This window comes from Taurulus bubalis (assembly GCF_910589615.1).
Source record: "Taurulus bubalis genome assembly, chromosome: 8".
NCBI lineage: Eukaryota > Metazoa > Chordata > Actinopteri > Perciformes > Cottidae > Taurulus > Taurulus bubalis.
In genome coordinates this window covers 19,968,792-19,985,406 of record NC_136596.1, presented here as the reverse complement: position 1 = coordinate 19,985,406, position 16,615 = coordinate 19,968,792, and the positions used below count along the sequence as shown (strand labels likewise).

Below are 16,615 nucleotides of genomic sequence, written 5' to 3'. Positions count from 1 at the left end.
TCAGTTCTTTTTGAAAAAAGAGAAAAGTCTCTTGTCCCGGTCGGAGATGCGGTGAGCTCGTCTGGAGGACTGACCGCCGTGTGCCCTCGACGACCCTGTGGGGGCTGAGCGCCACTCGTCCTGGTACTTGTCCATCAACTGCTGGTCAATCACTCTGTGCATATCATCCTAAAGCCATGGACAAAGAGGTGAATGAGAGAAAGACAGGAGAGCAATGTCATGCAGAGCAAAGGGTCAATGGTGGAGTGGTACAGGAAGTTCTGGGGAGATCGGACTCACTGATCAGATTACCTGTTAGACACCACAACCACGTTTCATCCCTGATCATGTGTTGTTTACTTAATACTACCTGGCCTTGATTAAAAACCTTGTATTTAGCAGCATGGGCAAAAAAAGCACAAAACTTAAACAATGAAAATCTAAGAAATAGATTAATGATGTCACATACTGTGCCAAAGCCTGCTAGCCCGACCATCAGTGTTGTGCGCGAGGACATTTTGACTTGTGTACTGGAGGATCGAACTTCCAACCAATTCAATTACATGAACGCAAACCGGTGGAAGTCCAGTCAGCCACAGAGCTCTCAGCGCCCCTGGAGCTCTGTGGCCTGTGTCATTTGCATGCTTTGCGCAGTTTGGTTATCCCTAACTTTTCAGCTTGTACTCACCTTGAAATAAAGCAATTTTTATTTGTGGCATAAATCTACCGGTTGCAAAGAGTTAGCCAGAGAGTAATTTCTCCTCTCAGATTAATTGATTTTCATAGTTTTCAGAGGCCTAAAGAGGTAAAAATGTAAAAGAAAAGGCAAACATTAGAGCTAAGTCTGAAAAGAAAAATATATGTGTTACAGAATTGTTTTCCCTTCTCTTTCCTATCCTGTTAATAATCTTGTTAATAATCTTGTGTTTGACTCTGTAGAGGGGAACCACTCTTCTGAATTGGTCAAAATCCTTTGATTTATTTAATGGCTGGAAAAAATTGCCATGCTGGTTGTTAGAGAGATAAAGCCACTAGAGGGCTCTGACAAGCTGCGGAATCAAGTTGGCAACGATTGTTTAGAGACTAAAAATCTGTACTTTTTATTAGTCCTTTTACTTTGGGTGTCGCCTATTAGCTAAACACAACCCAAGCTTTATGATCTACTGGGTATACTGGAGTTTTTTTGGTGTCGACAAAAAAACAGGTAAACTGACCAGTGGGCCAATCTCCTAAACACCTTTAGTCAGTTGACCATGGCATGGAATGGCTCAGCATTGCGTAGTCGGGTTAGTGCAGGGTGAAACGGCGAGATGGGGCAGCTCGGGCTCACCTCTAAGGCAGGAGGGGGAGGGGTACCACAGAGGAAGAAAGGGTGGTACGGAAGCTGAGAAAGGCCACTAGATCAGAAACCACAAGAGCCAAACAGTAAAGAGCCCTGAGGAGGCAAACTGTGGGCAGGGAGAAGAGAGAGGAAAGAGCTGCTAGTTACAGATGAGGGAGGGGAGGGAGGGAACACACATACAGAGACACACAGACACACACTCCTGTGTCCTCAGGCTACAATATGTGTCCTTATGGACACCCATCAAGGACAAGAAACTGACATGCACCCTCAGAAGTTAATTGAGTGGTTTAGTGTATGTGTTAAAATAGACTCACTAATCTCCAAACTATTCCAGAAACTACATTTACAAAACAGCTTTATTTATGTAGCAACCTTAAAATAGCTGTTCCAAAGTAATACAAAAGGACTATTAGGCTTTTCACTAATATACCGCTTGTGACGTTTGACCCACCTGCCAAGCCTCCAGCTGCTGCGACAAGTTGAGCTTCTGCTGGATGGCGTCCAGGAGCTGGCTATTCAGAGACATGATGTCTATTTTACACTTGGCCAGCTCCATCTCCACCGCTTTCTTCCTGCAGGACACACAGACAGAGCAACCGTCACATCCTGCGAGCATGAAGGCCCGTTAGAAACTAGCATGGTGATTAATGTAGAATAACTCTTTAAAGGAATAGTTCAACATTTTGAACTACCAGCACCTCAAAAGCCCACTAATTCACACATTATGGTTACAACTAAAACAACAACTTCCTTTTCTGGTGAATTAGACATTACGCCACTCTATCTTCAAGTAGCAAAGTTGTTTGCTAATATGATCAGAATGGTGTATATTGCTTAAGAGTGCACCTTAAAGGTGTTTTGGGCAGCGCATCCAGTCTTCATGCTAAGCTAAGGCAACTGGCTGCTGGCTGTAGCGTCATATTTCAAGTGAAACAATGAAGCATAATTCCCTATCTATAATCTGTCATTTTTTTTGGTAGGGGGATAATTTAGGTGATGTTTAGTTAGTTAGCTATCTATCTTGTTTACTCCACCGTGTTTTCATGCTACACTGGTTATAGACATTCAACACACACCTCTGCCAGAAAACTCCTAAGGCAACACACTTTTAAAGGGATGTATCCATATCCCTAGATCTCAGCAAGAAATGATTGAATACAATGTTAATATTACTAATGGCAACAATAGCCAAACTATAAATGGAAGACTGAAGTTGTGATCGAACATCCTTTAAACTTAACATCATATTGATGAGGAAAGTGACGTGATGTGAACCTACTTGGCTATGGCATCATCTCTGTCTCTTATAGCAGTCTGGAGCTGCTCACTGGGTTCTCGGACTTCAGCCATCGTCCTCATCCGCTCGTTGTCCTCCCGGAGAGAACACATCTCCACAGAGAGCAGCGTCATCTGCAGGTCACATGGGAGAATGACACCAATGTGTTAGACGAAGGATTCAGTTTCTGTAGTCCACGTTATCCCAAGGGGTGCTCATGTGTGACTGATGTTTAATGGACCCACTATAATAAGAGCTCAACTGACCCGTGTGGGTGGAGTTTATTTTGTGTAAATCATGTTAGATGGCACTTTAAACCCACAGGAGAGAGATAGCTGTCCTCGCAGAAAGAGGACATGGTTGAAGTGATTTACCCCATCACAAACAGCATTCATCAAATTCACACTGCCACACAAACTGGCGAGGAATACATCTGCAGCACTATGTTGTCTAATTGTTAGTATCACCTGATCACGTATGTGTTCATTAGATAGCATCTACATGTGTGAGCACATGTACAGTACCTGATTGTGCATCTGTAGCGCATCATCTCCTTTGCTGCGTGTTTTGTCCTGCTCAGTTTCGTACAGCTCTCTGACTTCCCTCAGCTCCTCTCCCAGCTTCCTCACCTGCTCCTCCAGAGCCTCTTCATCACTGCGCCGCGAGCCCTTTGAAACACAACACACACTCACTTTACCTATGTGCTGTTACCACCTACAGGTTAATAATAGAAACAGGCCTGCCGAGATCCATCCTGTTAAAGTATTATTAAGTCAGCTGTCTTTAAAGTATCTTTGTTTCAACTTTCCAACATCACCAACTTTTGCAACAATGGGTATCTTATTTTGGGTATCTTATCGCATTACTAATTTATATAGTTCTTGCAAGGAAATTCTTATGATATTACTCAAGCCCTGCTATGAGGCATAACCTCACTTTAAAATATTTGAATGCAGGAGAGTCAACGTGGCACAAGCACAGGTCCTGTTCAAGTCTTTGTCAAGAACTGAGTATTTTCCTCACTTCGTGCAGCCCTGCTGGCTGCCAAGGAGTTGTTCATTACCGTGGACTCGTTGCCATCCAGCAAATTCTGTGTGAGCCTCCGTAGCTCTAGCAGGCTGGTGTGGAGGCTCCCAGTAGGCACATCCTTGGCCGAGGATGTCTCCGAGGAGTCGTCCATGGAAGAGTCGGTGGACAGCGCCGAATCTGTGACGTCATTCCCCCGGAGATGAGAGCAGAGCGAGCGAACCTCACAGTAGGCCTCCCATAGCTGAAGACGCAGCTAAACGGACAAGCCGAGAGGGGGAAGAGTGTTTAGAAAAGCCCAGCAAAGTTTTTGACAGTGGTTTTAACCTTCTTTACAATCAAACACAATCCCACTGCAACTACCTGCTCTCGCTCCTGCTCCTGCTCCTCCTGCTCCATGCTCTGTTCTATCTCACACAGCAGGCTGGACGGGTGCGGGGTAAGACTATGGAGGCTGTTCTCCTCCGTCAAATCCTCCAGCCGAGCAGTCAGCTGCCTGTGGGACACCTGAACCTCCTGAAGCTCCAGCTGGCTCTGCCGTAACTGGACACAACAGACGAGGGAAAACGGTGACTTAGCAGTGGAAAGTATAAAGCAAACACCTGATAGGTCAGTTGAGTACTTCAAGGACTAATTCAAAGACGGCGTTGTAGAAAGTAGTTTACTCACAATATCTAGAGTGGTGGAATTCCTCAAAGATCTGATCCCTAACATAGATTTGTTCATGTGTTACCTGGAGGTCCTTCTGGTGAGACTGCCTCTCCAGCACCAGCGTCCTCTCTCGGAGGTCGTCCACTGTGTTCTGCAGCAGCTCGTTCTCCTCCAGCATGACGTGCACCCGGCGCTCCAGCTCCATCTTCAGCTCTGACAGCATCTTAATCTAACGTGTCAAACGGCACCAGTCAGTTATTGCGCCACAGGAAGTATAGGCATTAATTGGAAAACCAGAGGATTGTTTTGATTTCCTGGCCGATATCAAACAGATGGGCAGCTGTGGATCTGATTAAAGGATAAATTTGGTTGTTTTCCTGAATCTGAGGCAAGCAAGGCTCCTACACAAGATTAAAAAGTACTCCCACTGGCCTAAAGAATGTGTGTTGCCTAGCACGGGCGTAGGCGTCAGTTGCCACCCTCGTCTTCAGGAATGCCTTGGTGATACGTTAGCGTTTCCGCAAAGCTTTATATCAGCTTACTCCTCACCATACATGCCTAACGGCCTTCTACTGAATTCCTCATGAATTGTTTCCCCTTGTAGCTGCCTGAGTAGCTTTCCCCATTAAACAAACACCAGCTCCAGTTCATTTTTATCCCTCCTGCTTTTGACCTACTTCTGGTAACCTACTTCTCAGTGTAGGAGCTTACGTGTGGATCAGTTGTTTTCATTCCCATATGAGCATCCACATTGCCAGGTTCTGGATATTTTTGGACTGCTATGGTCTCATGCTTTACACAAATAGGGCAAAAAGCCATTAGTCATCAGCACATGTCATAGGCAAAGCACTGGAAAAGTGGGAGCACCCAGACATTGCAGTATCGGAGCTAAATATAGAGCGGTAGCCTTTTCTCCCAATTATAGCGCAAGCACTGCAGTCTGGGTGTTTTCTGTCTCTGCCTTGAAGAGAAGCTACGGGGAAATCTGATTTGTTGTTAGGCTCTAACAGTGTTGTTGTTCATGACTTATCCGGCTGATATCATACGAGACAGCTGACATCACAACACATCATGCTCAGATAACAAACCATGTTGTTCATGCTCGATGTCATTAAACAGAGATTGCCAAAGAATGTGGAAAAGTCAAATTTAGCACCTTCAAGTTATATGAAGTCAAAAGAGTCAAATATTTCATTCAGCATGAGATTCGATGATCGAACCTATGAAATAATAGTACTTTGTTCTCTCATCAAATAATTGAAGTGGTGTAATTTCCAATTCGAAATATTCTAATATTGTTTTACCAAACGTGACATGCAACATGCAATCTGACCGACAGACAGTTCGGTAATCACTCACTTCTAGCCCTTGCTGCTCCGACCAAGAGGAAAGGAGAAATGGGTGAGGAGAGAGATAAAGATATAGATTACAGAAAGAGAGGAAACCCTGCATGGTAGATGCATTTTATTCCACTTATCTTTTACCAGAAACTTCCACTTTGAAGTGAGGTTATGTAACTTTTGCTGAAAAGCAGCCTTTGTGAACCGCAAGTGACAATTGCACATTAATGGGACGATGGGTAATTTCAGAGTCAACTGTTTTGAAGACACCATCATCAGGCGATCAGACTGAGAGCAGGTGGAATGGCACCAAAAGTAGGGAACAAAGAACGTGGTGTGGTACGATGCATGCTTACATGTTGCTTTACCTTTAACATGATTAACTGTATATGCTTGAATATAATACAACAGCAAGTAGAAAAGCCACAGAAAGTCAGTTACACATCAATATCTATCTCAATTTTAGTTGTTTTTGTTGAGCTGAGTGTACGCTGAAAAGTACAATTCAATCATGTATTCTATAAAGCAGAAATGGTGCTATAGCGGGCGGCTCACCTCAGCCTGTAGAGTCTCTAGTCGAGTCATGTGCTGGCTTGTAGACATACTCTTCTCCCTGAAGTCGTCCCGTAATGAATGGACCTGAGTGGACAGCTGCCTCTCCACCTCTGCAGCCTGGATGGAGACAAACAGAAAACAGAGTCAATATTTGCCTTACATGTGTCCACTTAAAACTCCACCATTTTAGCACTGCACTGGCGATGGGTTATCTAAATTGACACAATTGAACTTGACCCCCAATAGTTCAGTTGAAGTGACTTTTGTAGAGTCTGTTTAACTCACAACCACAGGGTTTTTTTCCTCAGAGCCAACTGGCTCAAGTGACACCATGTGAGGACTTTCATCAGACTTCACACAGCTGAGACACTTAAGGCTTTATCCAATACTTATGCAGTAGACAAATCATGTGATTTCACCTTCAATTATTGTTGTTGGCATTGAACATAACAGTGCAGTGTTATATTATAGTGCTATATTTACTGCTCAGTTTAATAAAAACAAAATTCAAAGCCACTCTTTAGTCATTGGAGTCAGACAGAAGGTGTAATCACACACACACACACACACACACACACACACACACACACACACACACACACACACACACACACACACACACACACACACACACACACACACACACACACGTGCAATATATTTCATTAGTATTTAAGAAGTGTTTACCCGAGAGGCAGCCTTAATTCATAAAAAATTAAATGACTTCTCGGAAATTCATGACATCTTTTAAAATAATTTGCTGTATAACAGCTTCATTACCAACATCTGAATAACCCAAGAGTGATCCCATGAATACTGAGGGCTCATATCAGCAAAGCAGGTGGCGGCAGTCGAAATATTAATTTGATTTGCTCAATCTACTGATTAGATGTAAAAATAATCGTGATAACCAATACTGGCGTGAGCTTATTTACTGTCCAACCCATGATTCTGCTTTATGGATTCGCCCGTAGCTGATCACACAGAAGATCCTGTCAGATCCTGTTTGACTGTCAGCATGGTCGATTTTTATGACAGCCATAGAGTTAGAATCAATGACTCTTCTGTGTGCACCGCAAAGCTCTTTAAACCATGCCGATGCTGCTTTGGTTTTATTAGTGATATTATTTGTCACACATATAGTGGCCCCATCAATGCAGTGTGTAACACAGGTTAGGTTTAGTTCCCAGGCAACAGAGCAAGATAAATAAAAGGACATCCCATTTCTATGATTGTGCGGGATAATCCAGTGATGAAGCACCCACAATTTCCCATCAGAGGAGGAAGGGGGAGATGAAGAGGAGCCCTAGCTCCTGTTCATGATGTAATGATGCAGAGACAGAGAGAGCAGTACAACAGGTTTGTGTGCGGTGCCTCTCACCACAGGAAGCTGTGACAAGCCTGCTCAGGACTTTGTTCCATTCATTCGCAAATCTTTTGGATTAAAAGACAAGAACAATTATTACAGGACTGTATCATCCGCTGATTAAGAAAAGCATGCATTCAATTAAGCCTTCTCTAAGGCCCACCCCTCTAACGCAGACTGGTTATTTATTGCGTGCCATCGATCGATCGAGCTCCTCAGGGTCTGACAACTATATGCTTCTGCTCGGTACTCGAATGCAATGGTTCTGGATTATTTTCAGGCTTGTTTTGTGGATTTCGAACAGGTTAAACATTGTGCTACACTTGGTAGATTGAATGTACTGTAGTATACACATGCTGTTTTTGCTTTTAAGATGATTAGAACAGTGACTAAAGACCTAACCAGCTTTACAAGAACGTTGTAAAGTTAGTTGTCACGCCAGGTGATGGTGGGTCACCATAACACTGTGCTCTGACAGTTTAATGGAATAGCAATGGGGGGCAGAGTTTAGCAAAGGGTCAATTGCACAGGTGTGACTCCCAGCATGCTTATGGTTGTGATGTGCTAATCTTCTGGCTCCTGTGAGTCAGTTATTTGTAAATCCTCCCTCTGTTCCTGTAAATGGTGCGTTTGATTGCTGTTCCTCTGAAAGGCCATTTTTACCCAGTCCATCGCCCTTAAAAACCTTGAATGTTCAGTATTTGTGCAATCCAGCCCAGCAGCAGACTTAGTGCATCAGTTGAGCTTATTGGACAGGTGGGATCAGGCCACAGAGCCTGGCTGAGCTTCATGAGCATAGAGCTCTACTCGGGAAGCTTTAGCTCTCATGTCATCACTGCCATGGCAACAGCTGAATCTTTAAAACCACTCACTTTTTACAGCTCACTGGAGAAACATATTGTAAATATGTCAAAAAAACACTGTACGAAAGGGAGCAATGAATCTGCACACTGACTACAAATTATCTTTTATTGCTGTGGCAAGCAGTGCTGAGTAAACATTTAGATGAGTAATGTTTGTGTGAAGTCCAGCCTCTAGGTGGCACTACACACTGCTGCCTCTTCTCAAGATGCTCAGAGATGTGAGGAGGCTCAACAGCTGGTGCTGGTTGGTGTGTGTGCGTGTGTGTGTGTGTGTGTGTGTGTGTGTGTGTGTGTGTGTGTGTGTGTGTGTGTGTGTGTGTGTTCTGGGGCTCCCCTCTGAACGGTTACGAATAACACTCTGTGTGATTTCAAGGAACGCCAATAGAAATATGTATGTCGAAAGTTCAAAATGTTCCTCACATAAAATGTTTTTTTTACAACAAGTGAATGAATCACCCATCTCCCAGTGTTCATTCCTGAAAGGAATGTTCTGCATCCCGAAGGCACACAGCAATAAAGCCGCAGTATATTAACATAATAACAAAATAACTTATTTTGTAAATGATCATAATGATGATTATTTCCAAAACTCTGTAAAAGTAAATTGCTGAATCTTTGAATGAGAATTAGAAATATAACTATTCTATTATTTTTCTATAGGATAACTATAGGACTTAAAGGTTATACATTGTCTGGGAAATAAAGGTTTCTTTACAATGAAATTATTTCATAAAAAGCAATGAGGACATATCAGCACAAATATATGAATAGAGTAACTAACCATACAGCACACTGAGAGATATGACTTTTGTCCTTGTCTTGGTTGTACTCCGTTTCCTGTTTTATTTTGAAAGTTCACTCTCATCGCGTGTCATGTTGTATTTTACTTCCTGCCTGCCTTTTTCCCGCCTGTTTTCTACCACACCTGTGTTTCATGAGTTGATTAGTCTCTTGTGTTTTTAGTCTGTGTTTTCTCCATTTGAATTGTCAGCGTGTCTGCCTTTGTAGTTTGTTTCTGCATTCAAGCTTTGCTCCGAGTGTCCTAGTTTGTTTGGCTTTACTTCTGTTATCTGCTGGTTTTTGGACTCAAGCTGTAAGTCGTTTTTGCACATCAACTCATTAAAATTCTGCCTGCTGTCTCCTTATCTTTTCATCTGCGTTTGGGTCTAAACTTGCTTTTCACAGAACTGTGACAGTCACGACCTAATAAGGAAACACTGGGAAGGTTTCACAAGGAAGGGACAGATACTTGATTTAAAAAAAACAAAAAACAAGACGTTACTATAAGGCTGATCCTCCAGGGGAAAAAAGTAATGGCATGATATTGTCAAAGAAAAGTTGACCTATCTTTTGAGAGTTAAAGATAAATGTAATTAATATGATATGTGCCCTCTGCTGCTTGATTGCGCTGTCTAGCCCAGTGTATTCAGCATTTGATGCAACAACGTCATGTTTGTTTGCCTATCAAGGGTTTGCATTAGCATTGCTATGGGTTAATGGATGATGATTGCATAATACTTGAGGTAGTTGATATTTCATGTTTCATGTTTCTATATGAGTAGTATGATTTGTACATCATGCATTTGATAATTTATTGTGTTTGATGTTTTTCAACCTAAAACTCCACCTAAACAAGCAGCCTTTCTATGGAAAACTAACCACTATGGACTTTGAAAATCTTTTATAAATCCAAAGAAAAAAGAGCTCTCAAATGGGAGTTGAAACGTTCACTGCGTCGTCTGTTGTTCTCTCAGCCATTTTTTTGAGTTAACCAGACATTGAAGCGAAAGAGCTCAAATAACTCGACAGTGATTAAATGTCTGACATGGTTGCCAGATGTGAGTTTTTACGTGACAGCTGCATGATCCTGTTCTGTCTGTGGGGAAAAGGGTCATACTGGTTACATGACATCTGACCGACTGGCCCAATATGCTGAGAGATTGTGGTCAACGCTGTGGTTTTTCATCATGATCTCAGACTGCCTGATTTGCAGATACTCTCTTAATCTGCACATAAATTCCTCAGATCCCAGATCAAGCATTAAAGGACAAACGGGGGCAAATCAGACTGCTCGGAAAAGAATCCAGGACAGCAAAGTAGGGCTGAGGCACATTTCTTTACAGCATCTTAAATACTGTACAGGCACTTTCCAGAGGAGGACGCTGATCCCGTCTGTGGCTGTGGAACAATATCTAGCAGATATGACTGCAGGTGCGTCACAGGTCTTTTGGGGCACAACCTAGCATCATCTATCTTTATCTCTAGAGTGCATTCCCATGGTAACGCCACACAGAGTCGAATTTGCATGTCACTCTGGTTGCCATGGCAACCAGGGGGAAGTGGTCTTGGTGGAGCTGCGACAAGTGGTCTCAATGCTTCTGGTATTTTCCTTAGTCACTTTCACAGAGCGCTGCCTTGTCTAGACTTATGGAGGATGGGCAACACCGCGTTCAAACGATTGTATTGTGCCAACCTGAGAGCAACCGCTACCTTGGGCTGATGGACGCCGGGCGCTATGAGCTCCGGTGACTGGATGTGAATGAAGTTGATGGCTGGACAGATGCCCAGTGAGCATGTCCACCACTGAACGTGTCCAACGCTGGCTAGATGTTGTAAAAAGAGGAGTGAAACTGAATCCTTTGCCATGTGCGATGTGGATACACTGTACTGATGAGGCCAGACACAACATAGGCTGCCAACTTTCTGCTTTTGTCATTCAAATAACATTACACCTCGCCTCTTGAGTTGTTGTCAATGACAAGTCAAGAAAATGTAATTATTCCTCCTATATAGCCTCAAATAAACAACTTTGAGTCACTGGAAGCTGCTGTCATTAAGCAAATAGAGGTTGAGGGGATTAGAATTGACCAGGGCCATAAAACATGGACACTTGTGAATCACCAGCCTTTTCTGAGCATGTGTGGTAATGTAATTGGAGAAAGGTCCCCTTCCGGCTGGTTCACTCTGATCAGATTAGCCTTGAGGAGATTGACTGTTCTCACACTCAAGATCCATACAGACCAGCACACACCTCCTAGGCTCTACTGGATCCATTTTCTCTCGGTATATTGAAATTAATGTGTATTTTCATCTCCCAGAATTGGAAGATTGACTCACACATGCACACACACAAAGAGGAATAACCCCATAGGGGTATTTGTGTCAGCTCAGGATTAAATGTGACCATTCACAGACTTTTTAGATCTTCTTTGTTCAAATATCTGAGGTACCTGCTGTTATTAATTAAGTAGAGTATGGACTGGAGTTGTTTTGGTTCCTGCCTGAATGCATGTGGCAAGGCTATTAGCACGGATTATAGCCTAATCCCCTCAGCGCGGTAATTTACCTCGTAACTGACATCACTTCCTATGGAGTGCCCTGCCTTCTCAAGGTCATCCCACTGCAGACAATTTAAGGTTCTGTTAAGAACGGATTCTTAAGTTGTCAGTAAGGCGATGCACTGTTTTTATGAATCTCATCTTTGGTTGCAATATTTGCTTCAGAAACCCCTGGCAGTTAGAGGATACAAACTTAAATGATTCCATTCATAAATGCTGAAATAAATATGCAAATAAATGAATAGTTGAGTTTAAAAACTATCAAATGCAAAAAAAATGATACATGTAAACATCTAGATCATTATAGATCAGCAAAGAGTTAACTAATGCGAGAAACGGGGAGGGCAGATGAAAATAGCCTCCAGAGTTCCCTCCATTCACTCAGAGCTGTAAACAGTTAACATTACTTAGTCACAGCCCAGCGCACTGACCGAGAGATAGAGAAGAAAGGAATTGAGTAAGAAGGATACAAGGGGAGAGAAAGGGAGCACTGTAGTTGACCTCATTTATTCTATTACCCAGCAGGTCTCCCTCTGTCTGCCCAACTCACTGAATCATGGATCTGGATCGATGCAGTCAATTAAATCTCATAAATTTCACTGAGTCACCAAGACCCCCCCCAACTACACAACACAATATACTACTTTCAGGGAATATCTCTTTATATTCCCACACCAAGGATTCCATTAATTAAATTGCAGTTTGATTATGCTGAGTGCCTGCTCTTGCTTGGATCTATAGCGACTGACCAGTCGAGAGCAGTCCTTGATGACAATGTGATTATGGTGTTGGGGCAATATGGGGCACGATGCAGATTTAATCTCCTCGAGATGAGAAGGTGAGCTGCTCTGCACAACAGCGACCGGGGGGTTAAAATCACCCGCACAGAGCCTTCTGAACAGCGTGTGCCTGGCAGCAGTTCCCGTCTTCTTCCAGGAAGGAGCGCGTCGCCATAGTCACAACTGCTGACTTGGTTATCAAAGCACCTGTACAGACTTGTCAGCCTGTGTATGCACATCTCTGGAGCATCCTTAAATGTAGCTTTGGTACACACTGCAAGCAAACCTGGCAGCTGACAACACTCATGCCTCTGTTTACATCCCTTACATTTTTATAATGGCCATAGAGGTGTTTTAAACTGTACGGCATATCCCTCCGGCTAGGCAGCATGACGTAGTCCTGCTCTTGGAGAGCCAGCTCATCCCTGTGACATCAGTTGTAAAGTGTGTTGGAGGGATATAGCTTTTCAACTACATAGTTTGAAATGTGTACTGAAGCCATAATTGAAGGGTCAGAACTTGGACAATTTAACAAGAACCAAGGGTATAATCCAGAAACATTAGCTGAGTTCCAAATCACATCATATACTAAAACACTTGTAGTACATACTACACCTGCCCCTACAAAGTAAATTGCATGAAGTATGCATTACATTGGGACATGCTACTTCCTCATAATGTTGCACATTGAACTTTGACCCTCTTGCTCAGATATCTGAGCAAAGGATTGAGGGTCAGAATAGCCAGAAAAGCACACTGGCTTACATACGGATGTAGTAAAATATTGTGGCAAACTAAATATTTTTCCTGGCATACGGTAGTTTGGGTATTGGGACGCACAGCATGTTTCATTAAAGTTATACATTAAAGACTTCACAAAATGCAGGTCCTTGCAGAGCTGTCGTGTTGTTACACCTAAACCGACCACTCTGTATGGTTTAGGCGTCTTTGTTTTGGAGATGGAGGAGACTGAGGAGACTGAGGAGCTCCTTCGCCGGGATTAATCGGATGTTGCTACAAAAACTAGCGCTCTCAGCTCCATTAATCTGCATCCACTGCCAATCTCAGTTTCCCCTGAGGTGTGAGCAGTGCATCGCATCTACAAGAGTATAGCCTCAAGTCCTCATGCCAACCTTAAGCACTGCTGTGTGTATTGTATCTATCTGTCCGTCAATCAATCTGAATATCAACATCTCATCTGATATTTTCTACTCCGCCGGTCATATTAACTGCACTCAAATGACCTGCCAATATGCAGAGTGCTATTGCATAAGTGTGCAGTCCAATCATTGTAAATTATTCAATATAAGACCCGGAAGCTCCTCTATTATATTGATGAGTTAGCACAATTCAGGTGAAGTAAAGGAGAGACAGGCTGAATGGAGGTAGATAACCCCGGAGGGATGATGAAACTTCACTTGGCTGAGCGTCTTATGTCATGCCAGCCAGGCAGAATGGAAATGGACTGAGTGGCCTCGAGGCCTATAGCCAGGGAGAAAATGTACTGTACACACACACACACACACACACACACACACACACACACACACACACACACACACACACACACACACACTGGGTGGAAGGTTGTTTAAAGCAGCGTTAAGACCAGTGACTCAGAGCGCAAACTAATTCAATCTTAAATGCAGATTTGCCCGACCTGCCTGAAGCAGTACATCTGAAGCACATACACACACACATGGACAGTGCTTCTCACCCTACTGAGTTGCTCCAGCAATCTGTGGTTCTGTTCGGAAAGCTCGCTGATCGCCTTGGTCTTGTCTCTGTCAGTCTCCCTCAGCTGGACCTGATGGAGCTCCAGCTCACCCTGCAGCTGCTGGACGTCCGTCTCCAGCTCGGCCACGCGGCCTTCCCACTCCCCCTCTCGACTTTCCAGACGCCGACGCAACTCATGCTTCTCCTGCTCCAAGTGCTGCATGTGGATGGAAGGGGAGAGAGGGTCACGTGGTTAAATCTTGATTTGATGCATACTATTTGCCCTCACTTTACACAACATAAGTTGCAATGAAATCATTGAGGGAGCGACAAAGTCAGACACTTCACACAGATACTGGTGTTGCAAAGGACTGAGAGGTTTTACTCAATCCTTAGAAATATTTCATGGTACTAAAAGTAAAAATAAATTTAAGATAAGAACTCAATAAAGGCACAATCATGTTTTTTTTTCCCCAAGAGCTAAAATTGCCATTCCTAGCTTTTTTTTCTTACAAAAGTCAGATTCCTTCCACTGTGGTACTGATGATGTCACTGTGTCAGAGAGTGACAGTTTAGAGTGAAGAAAGTTGGACTATTGCGGCATACAGCGGAACCGAAAGTTGTGTTAGAAAACAAGACTTATTAAGTGCATATAAGGTGGGGGATATACTATAATAATACTAATAAAGTTTAATTGTCTCATAGCTCCTGGAGTGACAGATCAGGTAATAGAGATAGAGACATGTAGATGGCAATGAGTGGTGGACAGATGTACCACCAGCGGCTGCCAAGGTTGGGATGGGGGTTGTTGCTCTGTCCAAGGCTGAAGCAGCTGGCATCTGTGTGGCCACTATTTTATGCCGGTTATTTGTCCGAACAAAAGGAGGGATCAAAGGAAATCAAAACAACCTCACAAAACAAAAACAAGGGCCGTTAGAAAAGGATACCAGGCCCTGTGACAACTTCAATGAACAGAAGAGTTTGATAATAAGTGGCGGCTTATTTCTCTGAACTGCAACGTTGAGGATGAATATGGATCAAAGGGATGAACAGATGTACAGTAGATACAGTCGGCCCTGGTCAGCCACAGGATTAGTCTTTGGGGGTTTTCTAAAGCCACGTGTTGGCTTGTACGAAGGATTTTTTTAAACAAGAACAAAAGCTAAACTGTACATCATTCATAAACAACATCATATGTAAAATCACTCACTATGCAACATGTTTTTTTTAGTAGTCTTTAGATCAGAATGAACAGCAAGCTATAATTCATCATTTATAACTATAGTTCCCCATAAAAAGGGAATCGTGCTCGGTGACACCCTCTTTCTTTGGCAGCCTGAATGTGGAACTCTACAGGTAGCATTTGTTATGATCCTATTGCGTTTGTTTACATAGTAAAGGCTCATTTATTTTAGGATTATGGTATTTTAAGGACAACCCAGAAAGAGGCTTGTGGCAGCATTAAAACTTATATATATATATATATATATATATATATATATATATATATATATATATATATATATATATATATATATATATATATATATATATATATATATATGCTTAGTTTACCTCTAATTTCTCGTTGAGATCTTTGTGCATTTTCTCATATTGCTTGGTCAAGTCTTGGTTTCTCTCCAGCAACGCTTTTCCAAGTTTAGCAGCTAAAAGCAAGTCTTTTTCCTTTTGGCGGAAGAGCGACAGCAAGTCTGCGTTGTGCCCCACCGCGGGCATCTCTAGTCCCGACAGCTCTTCCTCGTCGTCCCGCTCCCCGGTAAGCATGGCCAGTTCCTCCTCCAAGGCCATGCCGAGGCCTCCGCAGCCGGCGTGCCGCAGCGGCTGACCCTGAAAGCCGCCGGGCTCCTGAGCGGCGGCGCTGGCCCGGGGCTCCATGCAGTCGCTGTCCAGCTCCAGTGGTGCTGAAACCACGGTAGACGTCTGCAGGTCGAGGCAGAAAGTGGACATCGCCGCCCGGCGGAGAAGTAGCCAACGGATAACAGCCGACTGGTATCACTCCGGATGAACCCACCCTGCTCTGACAGGGTTGGGCTGACCGGACCATCTTGTCGTCGACATTTCATCCATCATTCACGCAATTTCGAGCTGGATCCAGTTAGATTGTAAACTGCCGTCTCCCCAGTTTCCGCACGTCGCTCTCTCTCCGAGTTAAGCTACAAGCCGCGACTCTGGATCTGATTGAATCCCAACAAATGCCGCCTCCTCTGCAAGCTCACTGACTGACTGGCTGTTTGTTATTGGGCACAAAACGTGTTTTTTATCCCGGTATAAACCGCCTCGATGAGCTCTGCGCATCGGTCGGTCGATCAGGGTCCATCCCGTCTCGGGGTCCCGGGTCCCCCATAATGATCGGCCTGTTA

The 16,615-nt window shown here is 43.5% G+C and overlaps 1 protein-coding gene across 1 annotated transcript; it reads right to left on the bottom strand.

Annotated features, from left to right (window-relative positions):
• bicdl1 (BICD family like cargo adaptor 1) lies at nucleotides 1-16,202 on the bottom strand (the record flags this gene model as incomplete). The annotated part of the gene is made up of 11 exons (XM_079221713.1): nucleotides 1-168; nucleotides 1,776-1,896; nucleotides 2,604-2,734; nucleotides 3,125-3,268; nucleotides 3,664-3,882; nucleotides 3,990-4,169; nucleotides 4,360-4,506; nucleotides 5,637-5,648; nucleotides 6,173-6,289; nucleotides 14,236-14,451; nucleotides 15,810-16,202. The coding sequence occupies 11 exons, from the start codon at nucleotides 16,200-16,202 to the stop codon at nucleotides 1-3; spliced, it is 1,848 nt and encodes a 615-aa protein (XP_079077839.1).
• Between the last annotated feature and the right edge of the window lie 413 nt (nucleotides 16,203-16,615).